This window comes from Pelodiscus sinensis, chromosome 4, assembly GCF_052426305.1.
Source record: "Pelodiscus sinensis isolate ZL-2025 chromosome 4, ASM5242630v1, whole genome shotgun sequence".
In the NCBI taxonomy this organism is placed as follows: domain Eukaryota; kingdom Metazoa; phylum Chordata; order Testudines; family Trionychidae; genus Pelodiscus; species Pelodiscus sinensis.
In genome coordinates this window covers 99,840,323-99,866,778 of record NC_143055.1, presented here as the reverse complement: position 1 = coordinate 99,866,778, position 26,456 = coordinate 99,840,323, and the positions used below count along the sequence as shown (strand labels likewise).

The 26,456-nt window shown below is 41.5% G+C and overlaps 1 protein-coding gene across 2 annotated transcripts in view; it reads right to left on the bottom strand.

Annotated features, from left to right (window-relative positions):
• Positions 1–7,866: 7,866 nt before the first annotated feature.
• Positions 7,867–26,456, bottom strand: part of TNIP3 (TNFAIP3 interacting protein 3) — a 37,875-nt gene continuing 19,285 nt past the window's right edge. The window contains exons 7-10 of one of the 2 annotated variants that reach the window (XM_089778011.1): positions 26,268–26,321; positions 25,109–25,267; positions 21,136–21,196; positions 7,867–11,239 (exon numbers count right to left, since the gene is read on the bottom strand). In XM_089778011.1, the coding sequence (XP_089634137.1) occupies positions 11,208–11,239; positions 21,136–21,196; positions 25,109–25,267; positions 26,268–26,321 (306 nt within the window). In that variant the 3' untranslated portion in view covers positions 7,867–11,207. The remainder of the gene's footprint in view (positions 11,240–21,135; positions 21,197–25,108; positions 25,268–26,267; positions 26,322–26,456) is intronic. The other variant, XM_006125584.5, reaches the window with a different exon arrangement.

Sequence of the window (26,456 nt, the reverse complement as noted above, 5' to 3'; positions counted from 1 at the left end):
AAAAAAATGGCAGAAATTAAGTCCAGAACAACCCCTGAACACCCACAAACACATTCTCAGTCAGAAGAGTTTAATTAGGTCTGTTGGAATATACTAAGGATCTTGTGACTGGAACAGAAATCAAATTGGAATCAGCATATTCCATTTTTGGTGCATGCAACCAATGCCACAAAGAATGATGCCACTGTCTGCCTTTCTTGATGTTTGTGCAAGATCCATGATCATCCACAGATTCATGCTTTGACAAAGCAGAACATAGAGATAGTTATGAGATTCAGCATCACAATGTTGCCATTTTAAGAGAAAAATTAAGAAATGCTTGCTGCCTTGCTCTGCCGCGGGTCCACAAGAGCCCTTAGAAACTTCCACCAGCATGATGCTAGAGTAATGAGATAGGAAACAGAGTTCGGCTGAGGCAGACACGTGGTAGCAGACATAAAGAAGGCACTGCCTTATCTTATGATAGAAAATTAAGGAACTCTTCTGGTCTACAAGATCATGCCTGAGAGAAGGTAGGATTAAATAAACATAGTACATAGGAATCTCCTGTTGCCCACAGGAGACAATCTATGACTTTGGACCAGAGCAGCAGAATGGTTCTGGAAAGAAGTCATCACACAAAACTTGCAGTAGGCCTTCTGGGGATAACCAATAACTACTTGATGTGGATAGTTATGGAAGTGAGTCTGAAGAGGAGAATGCTTCTATGATGTTTCTTACTGGGGAGACCAGTTTGTGGCAGAGTCCTTCCCCACTCTGATGTTTTATTATTGTAAAGTAAACAGCAGATGAAAAAGAAAAGCTAGTAGCCAGAATTTTGAAACTCTGGCTATGGAGATACCATTAGCCCAAAAAAGAAAATATTGTGAGAGGGTGAAAGTTTTGCCTTGGCACTGCTTTGGCTGAGGCCTGATGAAGCTGGAGCTCGATGGGGTTAAACAAATCTTATTCACTTTCTTTACTACAACACTAGCCCCTGGAGACAGAGGATACTGGCCCTTGGCATATGACTATGAAAACTTTTAGTAACCATGTTCTGTGAATGGGGCCAGTAAAGAAAGAGCAGCCTCTTATTAACATTCCTGTTGGTAATCCTTATTCCATGGTAGACTGCTGGATAGCTGCTCTTAGTCAAATTATGGACCATGAAAAGTGGTGTGTTTTGGAAATACCACATGTACAATTGGGAAAATATCATGTGTATGCTTACGTGTTTGTTTGTAAGGCACAAATCTAAATAAGGGCATGAATGCACATAATGTAGAAATGCAAATATCCAGTTTGTGCAGAAATGGGGATTCTGCTCATACGTACATGCAACCCACAACTTGCACACATGCATGATAGTATCAAAGTACTTGAGCTATGTGCATGCGTTTTTTTGCATGTGTGTATGGAGAAGTCACACAGACTTTAATAGCGATAAAAATCAATATAGAATGTGAACAGGTGTCTATAAACAATAGGATTTAAGAGAATAAGCAATAAAATCTTTAAAACAGTCTATAGAGTTTAATAGAAACAAATATCCCTTCAATAGAAATGTACAGGCTGGGCCAAATATTCTAAACAAAGATGAGTCAGAATGAGTAGCATTTATTTAGAGGTCCTGAAAACCCTTTGTATTATACATACAATGCACAGTATTGACTTATATAATTTGCATTAATCAATGGACATTATGTATTAGTCATTTTCTTTTTGGCGATCATGGAAAGGTCCAGCAAGTTCAAAAGTTAGACAGGCTATTAAAAATACCCCGACTCACAATGATGGTGAGAAACAAGCTAGTGCTGTTGAGCTAATTAGATTTTCATAATATGGATTTGGTTCACAGAAAACTTGAAAGCTGCAAGGAATTTCACCTTCCTACCAGCAGCCCCCTACCCTTGCCACCACAGAAAGTTTTTTTGTTTGCTCTCCTGTTTGCTTTATCTGTGCTTTAATGGTAACACTTGACTAAAAATGGGTTGCAAGGGCTTTATGGCTTCAAAGTTTTCACTCGCTAAAGTGAAAACTTGTATTAAATCAGGGTTCAATTATTTGAAGGGGGGGGGGAAGATTCTTGTCAGCAAAGCAATAGCATTCCAAGCCCCCTGCACATGGGAATTCCACTTCTCACAACTCTCAATTGACTCATAAAATGTAAAAGGGATGGTTTGCTGTGACTACAAAGTAAAAGGCTTTAGAGAAAGGAGTGAGAAAACTGGACACTGTCATAAGCATCTGTGGAACAGTGGGAATTGATGGAAATTTTGTCAGTAGTGGCCCTGTCAAAGCCTCTCCATGGGAGCACTTATTAAATTCATAGCACATTCAGAGTAACTGGCACTTTGCCGGCAATATATTTTTTATGGCTTGACAGATATATGTTAATACACAATCCTGGTTAACAGGGATATTCCTGTCTTGTAGACTTTTATCTGTTTTATTTTAGTTTAAAAACCCCACCCCATGTCCTGAATCAATTGTCTATCAGGCTAAAATAGATACACAGCACTAATAGTCTCATAAGCATTGAAGTAGCAGTGTGTGGGGGGTACTACAGTACCCCCGGGTTTGGGGCATCCCAGCCACATGCTCTTAGCACCGAGGTCCCAGCCACTGGGCCCCTTTATGCCCAGGAGCTTTACTTCCAGCTCTGAGTTCCACTCAGCTGCCATCTGCACATGCAGGAGCTCAGATACCTCTGTGGGGTCCCACCCAGCTGCCAGGCTGGGGGTCCTGGCCGGAGTCCCTGCAGGGTCCCAGCTCCCAGCCCTGCTGTAGGATGAGGTGAGGAGGCAGTTCAGCTCAGCACCCTTACTCCAAATATTGTTCCTGCACTCACTGAATACTCTGCCTCAGCTTCACCCATGCTCCCACAATGCCTCACTGCCTCTGTAGAAATTATCCATAGTGACATTTTTAACATGGCTGCTATTTAAATTGTTCACAATAAGCAGTATAGACATGCCCTCTGAGAGCACCTTTTCTGACTCAACTAATCCATGAAAATAACTGAGTGATATCATGGACTAGTGATGAGGTACCAAAAGCAGAGTTATCCTTCCCTTGGAAATATAACCTATCCTTCTACTACATAACCTGAAGCCTGCTGTCTACTCCATGACATCACCCTTCTCTCTGCCCAAGTGCATTTCCATCAGCTTTGGGAAATGCCATCAGCCATATGAGTCCTGGAAAAGCTGGATAGTCAATTTATTCTCTTGCCTTTTATTGGACCAACAAAGTTCTGATCCACATTTTCAAGCCCACAGGTCTCATGTCACATACTGATTGATAGATTGCTTTAATAAATGTGCTTCACCACATACCTAATTTGTTTGCTTTCACTTGTCTGACCTCTCCATTCCCATACACACAAACTTTCCCCACGAGCTTATTTCTTGATCTGTAACCAGCATGGACCCATTGCTCTCCCACAAGGAATCCTCAAAACAGGAAGCACCTGGGTGTTCTCTATTTATGGGGCAGGTGGAGAAGAAACAGAGGCAGTGGCTGCTGTAAGTGAAAACACAGAATTAACCACCACCCAAAGCTTATGGTGGGAGTGTGTTTTATTAATCAAGAAAATACATTACTTTGCCACTTTGCCACAGTGGCTTATACACCTTTCAACTTGCATCTGCAAAATCAGAGACACAATGTTTACCATTTACAGAAAGAGGAAAAAAAAATCTCTCATGTGAAGTTGGAATACTGAGCTCCGGTTTAAATAAATCTCACAGGAATTTTAAAATTTTAGGGTATGTCTACACTACAGCGTTATTTCAAAATATCTTATTTCAAAATAGTTAATTCTAAATAAGTTATTTTGAAATAACGCATCTACACACAAAATGCATTTTGAAATAGTGTGTTGTTATTTTGAAATAGCATGTCCACACTGAGTGGACGCTGAATCGCATTTAAGGCCGGATGGAACCAGGTCCAGCAAGGCATTAGGTCAGGAGTTACTTTGTATGGCTGCTGCCTGAGGCTAGCTGAGGTTTGTGCTTAAAGGGACACCCTCCCCGCCGGGCAGACGGTTCTTAGGTTTCGCTGCTTGCTTGCCTACCTTGATGAGGGACAGCAAAGCATTTTGTCTCTGCATGGTCTGGTTGCCCTCACTCAGGACACCACAGCACTCTGCAACATGGAGCCAGAGCTGCCCCTGGACACTCTGGTGCTCCTCGTGGACGCGTTGCAGCGAGCCTGGCTGCACTTTCTGCAGGCTGCTATCCGGGAGATCCATCAGGGGGCTCTCAGTATCCAGGAGGCCCTGCGGGAGAGCTTCCATCCCGAGGAGCACTAACAGTCTCCCTGGTCTACCCCCAGGGGCAGCCCGTAAGCATAGGCAGACTCGGCAGTCACCTAGGGTGATGATTATGTCATGGCCTGCTGATTATGTCATGGCGCCTGATGATTATGTCATGGCCATTGACGGCCTTGCAGGCGGGGGCACCGATTGCGCCTTCCGCCTGGGGCACCAGCTGCTGCAGCCGGCCTTGGCTCCTGTCTGCCCCTTTGGGGGCTTTTGCCCCATTCCTCCCTCACGTCCTTCCACTTACCTCCCCCCCATCCTCTTTCCTGATGTAAAATAAAATGCACATTTTTTCATAAACACGGACTGTCTTTATTTTACAAAACTGGGGGGGGGGGATGAAACTCTGGTGAGACTGGGGAAAGGAGGCGGGAGAAGGGAGGAGAGAGGGTGGGTGAAAAGAGGGGGAAACCTGGGAAGAGAGAGCTGGAAGGGGGAGGGGAAGCTCAGTGTTTGGGGTGGGAGTCTCGCCGGGCTAACTGTCTCCCAGCACCATGGATGCAGGGGCCTCAGCATCCCTGGGGGAGGGGGGAAGGTAAGGAGGGGATGGAGGGAGAAGCGGGAGGGGGAGAAGGAGGAGCGGTAGCTGGGGAGGCAGGAGGCAGCATGCTCTGCACCAGGGTCCGCAGAGGGGTTGGCAGATGCTATGGCCCTGGGCAAGCTGCTCCCACCGCAGCTCCAGGTCTTCTTGCACCCAGTTCTGGAGGTTGCGGTGCAGGACTTGCAGTGCCCCCAGGTGCTGCTGCTGGTACCCCTCCACTGCACGGGTGGTCCTGCAGAGCCCTCAGGTGTGGGAGCATGTGCCAGCTGGTGCAGCTGTGGAGAAACAAGAGAAGTGGTCTGTTATCCCTGGAGACACGGTGGGTGAAGCCCAGCCCCTGTCTCAAGGTGAGGATGACTGTTCCTTGCACCATCAGAGCTGATGTGCTTGCACACAGGCCACGTTCAGAATGTCCTGCTATCCCCAGGAGTTGGAGCTGCCCCAAGACTGCACCCATGCCCCTGTGCTGTACCCCTGTGCTGCATATTCTGTGGGTGAGGTGGGGAGGGAGATGTCCCCTGCCTCTATGTAGAATGGCCTTGTGGAGGGAGCTCATTCTGCTGTGTCCCACCCCGGGGTCAGGAGAATGTCATGTCTCTTCACACCTGCATGTGGCTAACAGTCCAAGGCCCCTGTGTAGCAGCCAGCTGGGGCCACGTGACCAGGGGTGGAATGGCACATGCTCACAAGTGCACAGGTTGTTGTGTGATCCGTAGTAAGCAAGGCCCATGTGTACGGTCCCTGGTCTCCCTCCCTACCCCCCAATAAGGGGACAGTGATGGCATTCACATGTTGTTGCCTCCCCGGATGACAGTGGTGACGGGTCTGCTGGGACAGCTCAGGGGTCCTGTCTGCATGGCACGCTCCCTCTGGGCTCCTGCAGCTCCTCCTCCATGCCCTGGTCTTTGCCTATCTCCTAGAGCTGGAAGGGACCTTGAAAGGTCATCGAGTCCGGTCCTCTGCCTTCACAGCAGGACCAAGTACCATCCCTGACAAATTTTTGCCCCAAATCCCTAAATGGCCTCCGCAATGGTTGAACTCACAACTCTGGGTTTAGCAGGTCAATGTTCAAACCACTGAGCTATCCCTCTGCTCCAGGATCGATGAACGGACTGTCCTGCCCCCCCTAGGATGCAGTCCAAGGCATCAAAATAGGGACAGGTGTCTGCCCCTGTTTGGGAGTTGCCCCCTGGAGTCCTGGCTTAGGCCTGCCACAGCTCCTTAATTTTCGTGCGTACCTGCTCCTGGGTGCGCATGTGGCCTTTGGTGGCCAGGCTGTCGGCCATCCGCCTGTAGATGGCCGCATTCCTCCATCTAGTGTGGAGATTGTGGACATTGGAGGCCTCCCCCCAAACCTCAATCAGGTCCATGATCTCCACACTGGACCAGGAAGGTGCCCGCCTTCTCCAGCCCCTGGCAGGTTTTTGGGAGCTGGGGGACTGGGCCTGGGGAGCAGTGGAGGGCTGGCTGGCACTGTCTGCCTGGCTCATGGTAGGGCTACTGGGTATGGGGCAGTGACTGCTGGCTCTGTGTTGGCAGGCCTGGAGTTGGCACAGGCACTGTGGCCAGAGTCTACCCCTTTAAGGGCTCCGGGGCTGGGGGAGAGGAGAGGAAGTTTTCCTGGTTGTGCACAGAGTGGCCACCAGGGCACCCTGGGAAGGGCTGGAGGCCCCCAATTTTGAAATAAGCATCTTCACAGCACTTATTTTGAACTAGCTATTTCAAATTTGGTGTTATTCCTCGTAGAATGAGGTTTACCAAATTCAAAATAAACGTTCCGCTACTTCAAACTAATTTTGAAATAGCAGTTTGGCTGTGTAGATGCTAGGAAAGTTATTTTGAAATAACGGTTGTTATTTCAAAATAACTTTGCTGTGTAGACATACTCTTAAGGATTATTTTGACCAAAGTAAAGGCATATTGTAAATGCACTACAGGGTGGGGAGAAGGGTGAGCTGAACAGTGTAACCTGTCGCTTATCAAGGGAAGGTAAGAAACAAATAGGAGCTAAGGAGGCTGAGCTCTAATTTATCATAAATCGTGTTGATGTGATGCCAAACTCTTGCTAATGTTTACACTAAAGTTTTTACATGGCCTTCATACTCCTAGTATCTCAAAGTTTTGTATCATCAAGAGCACCTCAGACTCATGGCTGTTATACAACATGGTCCTAGAATAGAATTTTTTTTTGCCAGTATGCCTATGTAACTCATGTGTAAACTCGTTTTTAATTCACTGGGTAGAATAAATTACTGTTTTCACAGACAATAAGATCTTAGTCGCTAAGCTGCTTGAAAGCACTCTTGCTATAATTAATGGCCATTTACATAGCAATATAACACTTTACACAATGGAGAATACCACCCAGTTCTGTTCTTCAAATAGGTAGAAAGCCCCAATCCCAGAAGGTGCTCAAACCCCTGCACCCAGATGGATTAAAATAGATAAGATAGAACATGAATAAAGATCAGTGCAGGTGCAGGAGAGCAAAGGAAGATTCCTGGAAGTGAGGTTTAAAGGGAGATTGGGAGGAGGAAGGAAAAGGGTGCTTAGCAGGTAAAAATGTTAAAGACATTATGTAGACTGATGTGGAAAGCAGGAAAACCCATGAATGAGTTCAAAGGGGGAAGAGTAAAGTGGTTCAAGTTTTTCTTTTCACATTTGCAGAACTGCCCACGTAGGTTGTCATATTTGCATTACTGTGTGCAGACTCATGAGACAAACTGTACATATCAGGTGCCTTTCACTGTCTTGACCAGGCTCTTTTCATTAATCTATACCCCCAGACACCTATTTTAGTATTCAGAACTTCTAAGCAACTTCAAACACTTCCCACCCTTCTTAATTAACCTGACAAAAATATTTCTTCATCCCTAAACTACAGTATAGCCTAAAGTGAAGGCTGGAAATTATTCAATGAGTAATACAGCCATCACAAGTTTATGCCCAGGAAAACTTTTACACCACATCACAAGGTATTCAAGTATAGAATATTATATAGAATACATAATTACACATACCTGATAAAACTGCAGCCCCATGTGGTGTGCTGTATTTATTATCTGCATTTGGAAAGTGTGTACACTGTTTCTTTAACTCTTATGCAGAAAGAGAAGAGTGAGGGGGCTAAGAAAGATTGTGAAGAAGCAGCTCTACAGTGAAGCAGAGAGAGGTAGTAGTTTCAGTGATGAATACTCATTTCCTTATTCTAATAAAGTTTTTTATTCAGTATTAAAAGAAAATTACTTTTTAGCAATTTTTTATTATTGCCAGATGTCAACACTAACTCAATTATTTATGTTGCCCATTCATCTCCCTTCTCTCGAATTTATTCTAACATATCAAGCAATTTCCAACAGACACCTTTCTGAAAAAAAGCCTGCCACAAAAGTATGCCACATGCTTTCATTGTATGCTTGGTCCCCATATCCACTGATGTAATACAAGTAAGTTGGAGAAAACTAAATGAGAAAGTGAAAAATGGAGAAATAGGATGATATTGGGAAAGAAAACTATTGACTGAAAGTAACAGAAGATCTGATAAAAGGTGGAATAATTGTCTAAAGAAAGAGAAGCTGTTATCCAGACCGGACGAAGGACTGGACCTGGAGACAATTTTGCAGAAAATCAATCTCAGTAGGTTTACTCTAAATCAGGACTGGGGGAATCTGGATAAGACCCCTGGCTTGCCTGGATCCAGCCCCAAGACTAAGGCTCTGGTGTGCGAGGGAAATGGAGGGAATGTCTGTCTCCTTCTCAGTCTGGAGCCACTTGTACGTGGTCCTCGAATGATTTTTCTGTGGATCCATGGCCCCCCAACCCAAAAAATGTTCCCCACCCTGACACACAGAGTTTATCAAACAGAAAAAACAACAACAATGGTTCTTTGGTGTACGCTATTTTAATGTGACCACACTAATTGAGGGAAAACAGTACCTGGATTTGAGGAACATGTGCAGCAGCATACAAAAAGGTAGAGGCCTCTTCCTCCCACTCACACCATATTGGAAACAAAGCCTCACAATTAGCTTCACTGGGATTTGTTCAAGTAAATGTTTGCAAAATCAGGCCCTAGCCAACCAACCATTAAAAACTCCATGTCTATACCAAAAAAGTAGAGCTAGCACTAGCACTGCAAACTCTGTTTTCTTAGTATGAATGACTCATGTTGAGTCATCTCTGCTTAGGCCAGATAATGGTTCCTCAAACTATATAATAAGTTTCACAAACAGAAGACACAACCTTCATAGAAGGGCTGAAGTGAATGAAATGGGGGTTTGTTGGCTGCAACACCAGATATACAGAAGCTCGTCTGTTTTGAACATTCACTACAGCCAAGCGTGGGGTATTCTTCTCAGAACATTGGTCACCTGCTGAGAGTCTGAATTGAATTAGGTTACATTATAATTGGATTTTCCTAAGGCATTGCATTAGCATTTTCCATGATCTCACCCTTATTAGCCAAATCATTAATCAAGAGTTGTCTGCTAGTTAAATTATTTGCTGCTACAGTGTCTGTAAGCCAGCTTCATACCCATACAGAGAGACAGAGCTCCTCATCTCTAGCTTCAATGGACACTTTTTTTTTTTCATCTGTGGCTTTTATGCCACAGACAAAGTTGCAGTGCAACTCTGGTTTCTAAAAAATCATGATAAAATAGTTATTCTCTAGAGAATGGTTAATTTAGGATTTTGGTCATGTTTCTCTTGGTCTGCGTGACCAAATAAGGCGGGATTTGTCTCCTTGAATGCAAAAAACAAAGCGGTTGGGGGAATTAATTTAATTGCAGAGAAATCTTTTCCCAGGGATTGTTTTCCATTGGGTCTGAATTCAACTGCTGAAAACATTTAATCTTCAAAGGTTATTATTTTAATGCAAAAGTCTTTGCACATTAATGGAAATTAAAATGGATTGTTATTAATGTGGGAATTCTCCTGTATATGTCTGTGAGGGTTGGTAGGTCCACTTGAAAACTCTGCCTTGGTACAATTTAGGAAGGCGTGGTGTGAAATTAGACTCACGCTTAGAAATTTCTACTGATTTACAAAGAACATCCATTAGATGTTTCATGGGATCTTCTGTTTAAGGCGCAAGGCTTACCCCTATGTAGTGGCTCTGATAGAATTCTTAGGACTGTTCTCCAACTAAATATATGAAAAACTAAAGACACAACAAATAGTCTAGTAGCACCTTAAAGGCTAACAAAGCATATAGATATTAGTCTTTAAGGTGCTGCTAAAGTATTTAAGTTGTTCCAGTTACAGAGTACCTCGGCTACCCCTCTGAAGCTTTTAAATATATGAAGGGAGAGAGCAGTTATACTGTAAGCAGATTACATCATGCAGTATTTGCCAAATATCTGACATGATGATTTCCTATAAAGTTGCATGGTTTAAACAGAACTATTCAATTAAAAATGTTGTTGTGTTATCAAATTCAAAAGGTCAGACAATTACGTTTACATTGTTCATTATTAAAATCCTCTGGAAGTAGAAACTTGTTTTCACTATCAGTATAAATCAGTGGAATATTTCCATGAATATTCCATTGACACAAATATGTGCACAAACACAGAATTATGATAATAACCTATGCGTGCTTTAGTCCCAAGCTTTCTGTTACAGAAATCAATGGAAGAAGTGGACAGGACTTAAATGGGAGCAGGTTCAGGGTCTACCATGGAAAATTGGACAACATGCAACACAATTACAATTTTATACAAAAACTGTGAAAGAGTAGGACTGCCATTTTTATCAGTCAACCAATTAGTAAAAATGTTTATTACGGAAGCACCTAAGGACCAACTAAAAATGGCCCACCTTCATACTAGGTACTGTACAAACACAGTAGTAGACAGCCACTTCTCTAAAGTGCTCCTATCATTCCAATAAATATATATTCCAAGAAATGAGAGCAGAATTCAAAATGGCACAACAAATGATTTTCAGAACTTAAATAAAGTGGGCTGTGATTCTTACACTGGATCACAATATCAATGTGCTTAAACATTTTATATTCAAATCAGATGCAACATCTTCTTAATCCACAGCAATTTAACATTGAATCATAAGAAGTTTCTATCAAGCCCTATAGCCAGCCTGGGCAGCAACTTCCACAAAAGGAAGAAGGGTAGTGGTGGTTCCCCAGATAATTCAATCAGTTCTTGAAGATCCTTGTGTAGATTCTGTGTCTCCATCACCACCACCACCCAGATACAAATAACATGTACTGGACAGATATGGGGGCTATAAGCAAAAATAATGAACAATAAAGTTACAAGGAAACATCACACTGCCTCTCAGTCTTTCATGGTATGGGAGCATGTGTAATTCATCTGCACTTCTCTAGCTCACATGCTTTCAGTGATGAACTTCTTTCTTTGAGGAAGTATCTGCAAGTAAATGAATACAAATGTTTTAAAATAAAAATATTAACCCACTTGTGATTAATTTCCCTTTCTTTTCTTGATTTTTCCCCCCTAAAGAATTTAAGTTCCATATAATCAAAAGCTGACTGTCCCGACAAGCATACAGAAAACCAAAAGAGAAACAAGATGGGTTAGGAATGCCATTATTTTAAATAGTGATCAGTGGTTACCATTTCCATAGTGCACTGTGACATCTTTCAGATACCAGATGCAGAAGTATATGACAAGACCTAAATGCCACAACCTTGCATCTAGGGTAGGTTGTTTAAAAAAAACCACCCCCCACACTTCTGCAAAGTGGTAATAAAATGTGTCATTCACTTTTGGCAGAGGTTTATGCCCACTTTGCAGAAGTGTAAAAGACTACATAAGGTACAAGGCAGTGACAAATCTAGTATTAACAACTCTTAGCACATCTGTGGTTCAAGCATGTGTCTGTGATAATAATGCAAGTGAGAGTGAACAAAATGTCACCACAGAAAGGAAAATACAGGATTGCCAACATGACACATATCATCCTTTCTGAAGAACTTTCAGCAGAAGTTCCTGAAATGTTGTAACATATTGCTAGGAAGACATGAAAAAAGGCACACAGCACATCACTTACAAGCAAAATATTAAGACAACAATAGGAAATGCTCCCAAAGTATTCTGAGTTCTCACTATGGCAGGAGAGAATAATGTACAGCCAGGGCTGGCCTTACCATGAGGCAAACTGAGGCAGCAGCCTCAGGTGCCAGACTCTGTGTGTGTGGGGGGGAGGGGGGGGAACGCCACTAGGACCCAGAGAATTTAGACCTTTCAAAGTTTAGGCCCAAGCGAGGGGGTATAGGGGCGTAATTTGAGCTCCCCGCCTCAGGTGCCAAAATGTTGTGGGCTGGCCCTGTGTACAGCTCCAATATATTACATGTCTTTACCTCTAAAATTTACATTAGTAGACATCCAACTGCAGTAAGTTCTTTACTCAGAAGCCAATCACAAAACCCACTAGCCCTTTGGTTCACAATTGAAGAAAGAATTTGTACGAACATTCTGACAAGAGAAAAATCAAATCCAAAGGTACATATTCATGACAGGAAATGAAGAGGCAACATTGTGGGAATTCCCGGTTTTTATAATAGAACTCTTCCTCTGTTTGTAATACCTATAGCTAGAAGCCATTTTCTGTTTCTGTGCTAAATTAAATGAGTATAGGATGGATGATAATTAGATAAATATTTCTCCATTTGTAAAAACATACATGCAGAGTTTCTGTTCAGCTGACATGCCATGGGGATTACTTATCCTCATACCTGGAAGGGTCACTTTACCTTTGATCGTATTATAGTAGGACACCACAGAATCAGAAAAAGAAGCAGAATTTACAAGGCAATCGACGACTCATGGTAAACATTTTGAAAAAAGGTCTCGTTAGGCCTAATTCTACCTTGTCTAGATAGACTCCTGAGTCCCCCGCCCCTCAGACCTGCACATTGGACAATGCAAGATCAGAGCTAGAGAGATATTTTCTTTCCTTATTTCGTCTTACTGTGGACATTTGTCTAAACATGTAATCCTGTGGCTGGATTCTGATCTGAAACGGAAGTAAATCAGAGTTACTCCAAATTTGCATGAAGAACGGAATCCCATTTCTGAACACTGTAGCATCAGCAGCAAATGCTACAGAAATGAATTAGTCATAAGAAGGAATGATGATTTCAGGTAAGAGGCAAGCAGAAGAACTCTGTTGCCCTGTGTTTTTGTAGTCATTTATACCTAGACAAGTGAACAAAAACCCTATCAGAAGAGTAGAATTTTACACCTATTTTGCAGAGGTATAAATAACCACAGAGGGTACGTCTACACTGGCCCCTTTTCCGAAAGGGGCATGCTAATTTTACAGGTCGTAATACGGAAATCCGCGGGGGATTTAAATATCCCCCGCGGCATTTAAATAAAAATGTCCACCGCTTTTTTCCGGCTTTTAAAAAAGCCGGAAAAGAGCGTCTACACTGGCCCGATCCTCCGGAAAAAAGCCCTTCAAAGTAGGAATAAGAGATCCTCCGGAAAAGGGCTTTTTTCCGGAGGATCGGGGGCAGTGTAGACGCTCTTTTCCGGCTTTTCTAAAAGCCGGAAAAAAGCGGCGGACATTTTTATTTAAATGCCGCGGGTGATATTTAAATCCCCCGCAGATTTCCCTATTACGACCTGTAAAATTAGCATGCCCCTTTCGGAAAAGGGGCCAGTGTAGACGTAGCCAGAATGTATAAGGCAGTGGGGAATTCAGGCCACTGTTTTCATGTTAATATCCTCAGTAATTAATAAAAGGGTGAAACACCTAGATGCTATAAGCAGAATTATTTATATAAAAACAATTTATCAAAGGTGCCTGTAAAATGTCAGTATCTATAACTTTTTAAAAAGTTAGAGGAAAATTATAGTGGGAGAGCTAGATTCTCAGTGCTTCATGTAGAACTGAGGTCATGATGGCCTCAAGCCACCTTTGGTCTCCCCAGATCCTGATGACTATTGGAGGCCACTTCAATTCCTGGCATAAGTTAGAACAGCATAGAGGTTTCTAATTTATGCCCCGTTTCCCATGGCCCCAAAGGGACACTCTAGCAGTTGAGCCAACTGCAAGAGCACTGCAGGTATGTTCCCTTCACAGACAAGCGTGGTGTGATGAGGTTCAGCTGCCACAATTTACACAAGAAAAATCCCCTGGTAAACTGCTTAGTTTGCCTTTCTGGCTGCTTTTTCAGCAGTGCAAAGCAATTGGCACTGGAGTCTAAATCTGGTCCATAATATTTTATGTTCCAAAAAAGTGCTGGGGTGAAAAGAGACAGAGAGAACGGGGCCTTCACTTAAGCAGGAATCAGGCATGCTGGTGATTTAAGAGGGCCCAGGGCTCTTGGTTGCTGCTGCCACTATGGTGGCGGCTGGAGCCTCGGCCTTTTAAATCACCACTGGAGCCCCAAGCTTCATGCTCTGAGCTGCACTAAGGCTGGCAAGGAGAGTGGGGAGCAGGCACTCTTGGTGGCGCTAAGGGTAGGCTGCTGCAGCCTTACCCCTTCCACTAGAGGCCCTTCCCCTGGACACACACACCTTGCCCAAGGGCCCAGAAAGTCTGTCATCCCCCCTCACCAGAATAGTGCATTTTTGATAGACTAAAGTAATGAACACAGTACTTTCAAAGCTGTGACATCTACATTAGTCAACAAAGGGCATGGAACCAATTTTGCATCTCCTTTAGATAATGGATGAAAAAGGAATTTCCACATGGCAAATGAATGTTTCATGAAACTAACAGGAAAGGATCTAACATCTGTGTATTTATAGTATATTACTGAAAGGTCAGTATTAACACTGCCATATGAACGCACTATGTAAATCAGAGAGAAACAAGTTACTATAAAATGTCTCAAGATTTTCCCAGTGTCTTCAATCTAATTTAATATTAGCTTATCAACATATCTGAAGCTATTTAAAATAGACTCAACCATTTATTGACAGCAAAGCAGAAGTGAGTATGTATTGGAACATCCTGTTGTGGAGTTTGGACTGCTAGTATTTAAAACCAAACTATTGTTTACATTTTGTATCATACTTTCTCAGTGGTCATCTCCAACTGGTGTTCAGCTGAAACAGTGGGGAATCTTCAGTGCTCTTAGGTTGAAGGTGGATTTTTAAATCAAAATTAGAAAACAAAAACCAAAAAACCCCCAACCGCCTTCTGATATTTGAGGAAACAGAAATTGTCGCCCATCCTCAATGTGCGTATGATTTGTATTATAGTGGGAGAAAGGTAAAATCTGAATCTTTATAAATATGAAGAGGAAGAAAACGTGATTTAGAACCAATAAACATTAGTGTTGTCCACACTTTTCCAATTGCAACTAAATGTCTTATATAGCCCTGGATTCTGTTGCATTCTGTAAGACTTCTGGAAGTAAATCACTTAGGTGCCTGTAAACATACATCATGTTTCCTCCCAAAGTGCATAAGCATGGCCTCACGACTTTACCCTTGGGTACAGCTTGGTGTTTCTTACTAGACTACTAGAAGCAACAGCGGGTGCCTTAAAAAAAAAAAAAAAAAAAAAAAAAAAGCTAACCTGCAGTTGTACAAGAGCCAATGAGTCATTAAATACACCATAAAAAAGGAGAAAAACAAACATTCATTGTACATTTAAAAAAATTAGGCTTCAAGTGTCTGAACTACTTCCATAGCCTGCAGCTAGAGGCGGCCTACGCAGTCTCTTAGTTCTTAAACTTTTTTGGAGGATATTTTTCTAACCTCTAGGGCCTACTGAGACAATTTCTGGGTGAATAATATCTACATTAAAATACCTAAAGCTGCAGGCACAGTTTTACAAAGTAACTTAATTGTTCACTATTAAGTAGTCTGAAGATAAATAAAATACAAAGAATATATACACTTGTAACCCACACACTAAGGCTACATCTACACTGGCCCCTTCTTCGGAATAGCCATGCTAATTTAGAACTTTGGAATAGGGAAATGCTCAGGGGATTTAAATACACATGGCCGCCACTTTTTTTCCGGCTTGGGGAAAAGCCGGAAAAGAGCGTCCAGACTGGCGCGATCCTCCGGAATAAAGCCCTATTCCGGAGGATCTCTTATTCCTACTTCCAAGTCTGGACACTCTTATTCAAGTAGGAATAAGAGATCCTCCGGAATAGGGCTTTATTCCGGAGGATCACGCCAGTCTGGACGCTCTTTTCCGGCTTTTCCCCAAGCCGGAAAAAAAGCGGCGGCCATGTTTATTTAAATCCCGCGGGGGATATTTAAATCCCCCGCGCATTTCCCTATTCCAAAGTTCTAAATTAGCATGGCTATTCCGAAGAAGGGGCCAGTGTAGACACAAGTGTGGTTACTGAGCAATGCAAGTGGTACCTAGACCACAGAAACAGCTAAGATCAAGAGACCTCTACAGCATGGGCTGGGAGCCAGCTGGCTTTTAGCTCAGAGGGTAGAGGCTCTTATACTCTGCTTCAGAGATCCCAGGTTCACATGTGCCTGGTGGTGGTTACACACTGTTAGACATAAATACCCCTTTATACACCCACCATCACTGGTTTGGGACTCTGCAGCCCTCTAGGGCATATCAAATTTTCATGAGACAGTTGAAACACTTTGAATAATTGGGGACGGATGTTTGGAGATGATCAAGCATGCTCCTGCTGCAGACTTCAAAATCTGTATTCAGGTCCTCCCAATGGAGTTCAGCTTTTTAAGGCTGACAACAGCTCTCCCCAGTCATGGCCAGCCAGTTTGGGCTGCTCTGGGGATAACTGGCTCTACGTGACAGCCTCGTGCACCGAACTCTTAAAGATTTAAGGGTTAACGTACATACACTCAGCCAACCAGCTTCCTCCAGACCAGCTGGCTCTGCAGCATACAGCTTTAAGGCTTAAGCACTTCAGTACACAAGCACTTAAGGGTTGGAGAGCATACAGAGAGACTGACAGCTTACCCAAAACCAACTAGTTCAGCAGATTGTAGTAGCATTAAACAGCAACAGGCACTTTACATATAGCCAAATCTCCCTTGTGTGTGAAACACCATGTTATATGAAACAGCTGGGGAATACAATCCTGATTAAAATAAACAGGAGGTTAATGAAAAGTGAGGTTTAATAATCAACACTCTGTCTGTAAATCCCCAACCAATGCCAGAGCCAAATGTGGCAACTTAGATCTACATGTAAACAATCCTCTGCTAACTCTACCGAAAGAGAGACAAGTTGTCTGCAGATGAGGGGAGAAAACAAAAACAAAACAAAACAAAACAAAAAAAACCAGGAAAATGAGGGCAAGATTGGGAAAGAAAACAGAAGATGCTCCATATTTCTGCAGGCAATTAAAATATTTCAGGGGTGATTCTGGTTTCCATGGAATTTTCCTATTCCTAATTTCACTACATTTTTCTATTTCTATTTCTTCATACTTCACCTATGAAGTCCTCAGAACCCTCCCCCCAGTGTTAATTAAATTTCAAATATTACATATAGTATTTATTTTAATAGCACCCCACATGTGCAAGGTACCTTTGCACAGATAACGTGGGGTGAAGTCTTGGTCCCACTGAAGACTTGGAAAGCTCTTATTTACTTCACTCAAGCTAGAATTTGATAATGGTCCCTGCTCCCAGGAGTTTACAGACCAGATTGGCAGGACATGACTAGGGGATTAACAAAACAATAAGGAGAAGTAGCACAGGAACAACACCTGTAAGATTATGCTGTTACTTAGCAATCAAAGGTTTTCCCCTCTAGGGAGACAACAGCATTTTTTTGCAAAAGCAGCTGGTCTTCAAATGAGAGAGAATAATGGCTTTGCAGACACGCTCAGTTCAGAAAAGGGGTTCTATACACCAGGAAGAGACCAAGAATGTGTTCATGAAAGGCAGAAAAACATGGCATTGAGGCACTATTGGCAGAGCAGTGTGTATGGATGGGATGAGGGAGTGGCAGCAATGTTAAAAGGAGGCAAGGTTAGAAACACACTATTAAAGTGTGTGTGCGTGCGCACGCTTCAAGTGGAAATGAAGCAATTTAACAGGCATTTGTCAACCTCAGGTATATGCTGTCAGTTTCTGAATATACTGTGTTAATCTACAGGATGTCCATTAAAATATTTCGTTAGTGTGTTGCTGAAGATTATAAAAATCACATCGCTAAAAAAGAGTTTCCTGCGCCTCCTCCCCACTGCCATTGGGCATAGGGGCACCAGTTTAATAGTACTGAGTAGAACCCCCTAAATCCTAAGAATAGAACTATATACAGGCCACTGCCTCCCAGCTCTGATGTTTGCCTTTGCAGCTTTATGGCAAACTACGCATATAGAATACTTTGTGTAAACATTAGGGCCTGGTCCAAAGTCCACTGAAGCCAAAATAAAGACTCCCATCAATTTCAATACACAGCTGGACAAAGTTTTTCAGCTGAATTTATTTTTTTGGATTAGAAAAAAAAACAATGGAGATTTGGCAACATCTTTTTTTTTTTTTTTAAACAATTTCATGTTGCTTTCACCAAGCTGATCTGGTTTTTTTTCCTCTCTCCCATAAGAGGAGAAACATTTCAACATTTTCATAAAGAAATGTTTTGGTGGCTTCGACCTGCAACGTCTTTTATTTATATATTTCCTTCAATTTTATTTTAACACCCCCGCCCCACACACACACACCCCCATCAAAAAACTCAAAATCTAAAATCGTTTCGGTTGCTCCAAAATAAAATTTGATTAGATTTTTCAGATATTGTGAAAAATTTCAAGCTCCACCTAAAACCAAAATTTTATTTTATTTTTGATTTTTCAGAACCCTCATTGAACTGAAAAATCCATTCATCATGCAGCTTTACTTCAGGGATTTTTGGATCAGACTCTTTCATGTTCCACTACCTATAGCCATATTGATAGAGTACATGCAGTCCCCGACTTACGCGGATCCGACTTACGTCGGATCTGTAGTTACGAATGGGGCTTTTCTCGCCCTGGAGGACGCGGGCGGCGGGACTGCGGTGCGTCTGGGCGGTCCCGCCGCCCGCGTCCTCCAAGGTGAGAAAAGCTGCTTCGTGTCTCCCTGGTCTGCTGGGGGGACCCCCCCCAGCAGACCAGGGAGACGCGGAGCAAAGCCTCAGAGGACGCGGGCAGCGGGACCGCCCAGACGCGCCGCGATCCCGCTGCCCTCGTCCTCCGCGGCTTTGCTCCGCGTCTCCCTGGTCTGCTTAGAAAGACTAAAGGATTTGGCCCTATAACATCAATCCAGGGATAGATTCTTTTGGAAAAAAACCTGCCTTGTGATATCACACTGATTTGTTACCTTTTTAAATCTTTTTTCTATGGTGCCATAATTTTTAAGCACTAATTTAGGAGAAAAATCATTAACACATCAGGTTAGGTTTATGACCTAACTGGGCATATCCAAGCTAGGATAAATGATCCTTCTGAAATTCTGCTAACTACATTGTGAATGAATGTATAAACATTATTGTACTCAGATGGTCCAAAATGAGAGAAGACAAAAGGGGACAACTGAATATTTCTGTGTTTCCTTCGGTTCTCCTCCTCCCCAATTCATTTTTTGAATTTCAAAATTCAGTGTCTTTCCAAAACTTTAAAAAAAAAAAGACAATTAGCTTTAACTGTAGTCGCTCTTCTTAAGAGAAATCAGTTTGTAATAAACACCCCCAAATTCAGGGCTTCCTTAATATTAATGGCTTTGACTATCAAAAATGCAACCCGCAGTGGCTCACTGCAGCCCTTTCTATGCTTATCATTTCTCTAAAGTTACAGATTAATTATATACAATAGGTCAAAATTATGCACTTTTGCTGCAGCTGGCGGTATACGAGGAGAGAGGGCGAATGCTCCTTGTACGTTTCAACTCACTGAGTTTCCAACTGATTTTCCTGTGTAAGCGGGTGGGCTTGGCCCCTTTCCATCACTAGTGGTGGAACACACAGGCAACTTGGCTTTAAAAGAGCTTTTTAGACATGGGAGAGTCAGAAGCACACTCAAGGACACAAAGGAAGAAATGGATGGATAGAAAGAAGAGGGGCATTCCTCAGATCCTACAGTAGAAACATACTGAACTTCACACAGAACTTCATCTGCAGTTGTTCCCAACCTCCGCTCTCATGTGTTCACAACATGGAGAGCTGGGGTATGATACCATCAGTATTCTTCTGTGCAGTCAATTCCTATAGGTTTAAAAGGGAAGATGCCATAAACTAATTCCATCTCCTTGCTCTCTGCCCTGAGCTCAGCATTCCATTCCCTCTCACCCCATCGAAGCCTCAGGCTGCCTCATGCTTTAGGGAAGGAGTCCATACATTTTAACAGATGGTGCTGATTTCGTGCACTGCATCTCCTCCATGTAACTGCTGGAGAACAAGTGGCCATATAGCTTCCCACTTGGATATTGCAAGATAGACTTAATAATGATCTGTGTCATGACCTATGCTATCCATACACACTGCAGACGGATACGTGCAGGGACACTATGCAATACATAGCAGTATAAATTTAACTTCACAGCTCAGAATGGTGTAAGTCACTTGAGAGGTCACCTTGAAGAAAATGGGGATTAGCAAAACAACCCGAAAGTTTGTAAAGTGAAAGGGAAGAAAAGGGGACTTGGAATTCAAAACAGTATCCTTCCCCCTCATCCTCCCTCCCAGCCATCCCTAATCTCTATAATGATCAGAATCAAAATTCATAGATGCATACCTTTGTGTGGTTTCAAATCGGGATCCTAATTTTGCACATCAAACCTCATCTTTTGAAAATAAAGAATATGCTCATTTGTCTTCAAGTGCCATTAATAATTGATACTGGCTAAGTACCTAGCAACTTCAACCATTCAGGGACCAGTTCTAGGCCTTATTTTGTGCATCATCAGGTGACATTAATGTCTCTGTCACTCAAGCCAAGAGGCAGACATTTCAATCTGTATCTTTTCTATGTCGCGGGGGGAGAGGGATCTTGCCTTTTGTTAACAGAGATAACGGTTAGAACCTGCTTTATTTCTCACCCTGAGCTCAGCATTATTCTTATTTCATGTTAATGGGGGCATCAGATGCTCTAAAGGCCATCTCTGGGAGTTCAATGTGGCATTTATACAATTCTGTAATATACATTATAAAAAGAATGTTTTAAGGATCACAATGAAGTTGAAACCTTTAGCATAGATGGCACCCAGTAGAACCTACATCCTCTGTCCTGTGTGTCAACTGCAGCCTTATAAAGTAGAGCCTTAAAGCAAGTATGCAACATCTACATATGAAAGTTTACTAAAAAGGTCTCATTAAAAAAAGTGAATTCACAGTATGTTCAGTACAGCTGTTGTCTTACCATTTGCCTTGTGCTGCACATCTGGCGGAAACTGGTCCGGAACATACCACTGATAGTCTGGCTGCACAAAACAATAAAACATTATTACAGCAATATGGACTTCATAGACACTTCAAACAAAAGAATAGTGGTATGTTAAAAATATAATTATGCTGTGTAGCTTTTTATTAGTCATACAAAAGCAATTTACAAAAAAAAAAAGATTTAGCTCTCAATTTCTACTGGTTGAGCTTTTCAGCTCATTTTTTTTCTAACATGTGTTTGAATGCCGTGCACAGTATAAACAGTGGCATAAACTTTTCTAAATGCCACAAATCAAAGCCAACATTAGTAACATCAACAAATCAAATTTTCAACAATCTTATGAAAACTGCAGATAGGGAGTGAGAAGTCAGGGAGTGAGAAGTCAGGGAAATAGAAATAGGCCTGCAAACTTTTTAAACATTTTTTAAAAAAAAGGAAAAGTAGGACCAATGCAAGCAATTAAGAAGCTAAGAGAATGGAATGCTTTGACATAACAGGTGAAGCTGTTCCAATGTGAAAGTGTGCAAAGTTGGTCAGCATTGGTTTTTAACACTATTTTAGAGCTGTACTACTCAGTCCTTCTACAGAGTTAGATCAATGTATCTATCACATTAGATAGCATCACATGCTATCTTGAATATGTTGTAGGTCAGGGAAATTATGTTTAACTTCTTTTCTACAAGAGGACAATACCAAGGTTGGGTCTCAGGGTGTGTCTACACTGCACCATTATTTTGAGATAACTAGCATGATTTTGAAATAATGCCAGCATCTACACAGCCATGCTGTTATTACGAAATAATTCTGAAATAATGGATGGCTTATTCCAAAATCTGTAAACCTCATTCTATGAGGAATAACGCCTATTCCGAAATAGCTATTTCAAAATAAGGCATGTGTAGATGCTCCACTGCTGCTATTTTGAAACAGCCCCTCACCAGAGCCATTCTAAGTTATCCCTCCCCAATGCCTCCAGGGGCTCTAAATCGACATAGCACATCTACATTAGGGAAGCCTGCCTGGGCTAATTTTGAGGCTTCCCTGCAGTGCAGACATGCTATTTTAAAATAAGCTATTTTGGAATAACTATTCCGGAATAGCTTATTTCAAAATATGCACGCAGTGTAGATGTATCCTGTGTCCCTAAATTGGGCTGCTAGGCATTTCTGTAATACAAATAAATAAAGACAAGGATATTGCTTTGAAAATTTCTCCACATTTATCACGGGGAGCAGGGAAAATTTCTTTATTTTAAACACAAAATATGGTAAATAACTACCTGTCCATTATTTCTCAGAGACCATTTTATTAAACTGTTTTCTAAATTAGGATTAAGCCCTCATGTATTTGAGCATTTTCAAAAGCTTTCTAACCTCAGTTGGAGCAGTGTCAAACTTTCTGTCTAGCTTCAAACAGATAAGGGATAGCTGTGAAATGCCATAGATCACCACCCTCAATTAATTAATTGGAAAGGTAATTTCTATGGTCTATGGTCCTTGTTTTGCAAGAATCCCTCCAGCTAAGTTGCCATTTTCCCCTAGAGAATTTCAGTGTATCCATCCTCACTGCAAAGAAACTTCACTGAGGAATTTTGCCTAAGTTAGAACTGCAAGATTGGACTCTTGTTATGGATAATGACTAAGGTTAGTAAAATCTAAATCCTGTTGCAGTTATGTAACATTATTCAAGAAGTGGCCATAAACCTAAAGAACCTGAAGTCTTACTATAACTGGAAGTAGCACTAATGTTCTATACTTTACACAAAAATTACTCATTTAAGCCAAAGCACCTAAGGACACACTTAACAGTCCAATTGACTTCAAGTTAAGCTTGTGCTTAAGAGCTTTACTCTAGTCAGTTTATAATGCACACGCAGTTCTCTAATTCACTACTTCTTCTTTTCTCTTTCGTTGAAAGAGAACCAAGGCCAGAAGAGAGCCATATTTCAAGTCAGACCAAGTATAAATATTTCCTTTAAAATTTTCAATAGAAACAAAAAGGAAGATGCAAAATAGGTGAACATTCAGAAACAGAGTAAATGCACAGTATTACTTAAATCAAGACACTCATTAAGTTCCAATGTATTTCTTCTTCACTAACAAACTGCTCCAGGAGTTAAAGAGCTAAGAGAGGTATTATGCTCACATAAGAAAAGAATTTCAAAGAAAACTCAAAAAACAAAGATGAGAACTTAAAAGCAACAGTCAGAAATGGACTCCACCTCCTCAATATATCGTTAGCACTGACAAAGTTTATAAATCCAGGGAGTCCTTGTACAATTAGAAAAACAGATGACAAAGTGCAAGGAAAAAAGCCAAAATAATCTGAGACTGAGTTCAGACTATTTTCAACTTTTGTAAACCAAATGATAATTGTATTTCTAACACACAAATGAGGTACTTGCCCCCAATTTTCCTCATATTTCTTCTGTTTGAAGAAGAAACACATTTTGCAAAGTTAAGATGTAATCGCCTAAGTAATAAACACAATTTACTATGTAACATTATATACATAAGTATATGATTTTTAAATTAGTAGACATTTTAATTTCTTGTTTTAAATGTAATACAATATGGTTTTACAATAAAAATGTTTCTTGAAAAATTACATATTTTCAAAAATAATTTAGGGCCAGGTTTGGCCACTATTGCTCATGTTAAGTAATTCCTTACTCCTCAAGTAGTCCCAATTTAAACAAGGCTATCTTGGACCAAGGTATCACTAAATATTAGTTATGTAACTTGTTACAAGTTCATCTCTTCACATAAAAAAGTTTGCATGCTATGGAGAGGATATGATAGCGGTGTTGTACAAAGTCATCCCGATTATGGGATGGCTACATTACTCATGAATGACAAAACCACATGAGAGTCAAGCAGGCTGTCCAAATAAATATGGTGATTCACTGCATAAGACAGGAAAATTTGACATAATAAATATTTGTTGAATACTTAAGCCAATTCACACAAGTCAACAAAATAATCACATTGGATTTCAACAGGACCAGAGTTTGGACCTTTGTGGTCACTGTTCTTTGTTTTCAATGCCTTGAGACATGCTCTATATTTCAGGGAACAAATTCATATTATAAATACAGGTTATCCATGATGCAGTATAGAAATGACTTGTGATGAGATTCTGAATTGATCTAAAATGATAGCGCAAGTCTAATCAAACTTCTGGCATAAAAATTAATTATTATATATTTCCTAATTAAAATCAAAAGGTAAAACAATACCCCTTTCCTTCGGAAAATTATATATAAATGCATTTCTAAAGGTTTTAATTATTTCTCTCTATTCAGAGAAAGCATAAATTGTGCAAAACTTGCAAGGGTTAGTTTTAATGGTAAAATTCAGACTGAGATCAAGTATGTCAGAGATCAAAGAGGCAGAGGAGAAAAAATATCTTTTAACCTTTGGGCCTTGCGGGGACTGATCTTGCCCCCAGCACCATTCAGAGCACGCTCAAGAAACGGAGAAAAATCCCTTCCAGGGATTTACCTTCCCCTTTAGCCGACTTCCACAGATTTTTCTCAAGGAAGCAGAAAAGGGGATATAGAGTTGCAAATTGAATATGAAAAATGATAGAAGAAAACAGACACAGCAAAGAGAGAAAAGATGTTTTCAAGTGTGGAATCAAGAGTCAGCCTATATCTCATGAGAAAAAATACAGCAGGACTTATTAAATGAAGACTGGTCATTTGTGTGGAGAGAGGCAGGGAGAAAGACGGAGCAGAAATCACGCACAAGGCTGGCTCAAATCCACAGGCAGCTTTGAAGACATGCAGGAAAATTTTCATCAGGATCCTGAAATGGCCTGAGAGAGAATCAAGCTGGCTGAAAGAGACACAACCAAGCCTGGATGAATCACTGAAAGCATCACAGCAGTCATGTATGGTTGCCAAGTTCTAAGATTTGCAAAACGTTAAGTGACAAATTCTACTCACAGGGTGCTGTTGCTGATCATGCATACCCCGTGATGCCATGTGTACTCGAGGATCTTGGCAGTGGAAAACTAATCCACAGTTTCCATAATTAACACAAGGTGGAAGGAACACCGGAGGAGAGAAGCAGCACCTCTCAGATGACACAGGGAGGTCTTTTGTCTGTAGGAAAATAAAAATTGACCGCACCCAAAAAAAAAGTGATACTACCTGCACATGTGGATCAAACAGAATGCCAATACAAGTTAATCCGTGAGCACTGATAGCAAAGAATGGTCCAGACCCACAACTGGCTACAAGGCTTCTATTTTAATCTATTCTGAATGCGGATAAACAAATACATCTCTGTCAAAGCCCCTTGAAATGTTTCTTTTGGATAAAGTATTTGATATCTACCTTGCAAGCACACTGTTATCTGGCACCAAATGACATTTTTATCTCTTGTAGCAACACTCACTGTTCAAACAATACTAACCACATGCAGACTTACATACCATGCAACCTAGTTAATGAATAACATGGACAGGACTGAGCCAAATCTTGAGGTCCTCAGTTTTTGCTGAGGCTTTAATGAAGCCCACCAATGTCAATGGAAATAGTCTTGGTAAGAACTGACTGAACCAAACAAAAAGGATTAAAAGCTGGAGTCAGCACCTCACAAATTGGCCCAATTACATAAGTACTTTGCACGTGCCGTGAACTCTCACAAACATCAGCAAATCAATCAGACCCCTTATTGAATTAATTTGGGCCAGAGTTAACACAACGAAACATTCTTATCGAGTACACAGGCATTGTGCTGGTCCTCTGTAAATGCATGAATTGCATCCTAAGTGAACTCTGATATAGTGAAATTTCATTTAGAATACTGCAAGGAGAGCCCTGCTTGCTCAATGGAAAACCTCCATATATGTTCCAAAGAGAAAACTTTCTCTACTATGAGTTTATTATTATGGAGTGGTTTCAGAGCTTATCCTTCAGCCCTTACTCTCATCTGTAGTCCCAGTGACTCTGATGGTACAATACAGATAAAAGCTGAAGGATCTGGCCCTTAAGGAGGAGAGATCAGTCGTTTAGAAGTGGGGCTTTATTTTACTAGCTCTCAGAAGCCTTGAGACATTTCATGAATGGAAAACAGAAGGTACTGAAGAGGTGCACACACCTGTTTCTTCAGTTGCTTCTCTAGAAGTTCTTTTTCCTGCTGATACGCTTTCATCTGCGGAGAAATAATTTTTTTTCCACTTGGATAAATCAACCATATTGACTGCCTGTTCCAAGGCTGCTTCCTACACAACTGTCATTTAAATTGCAGAAGACACCAAATACCACACATATACTGGAACTTCTATAG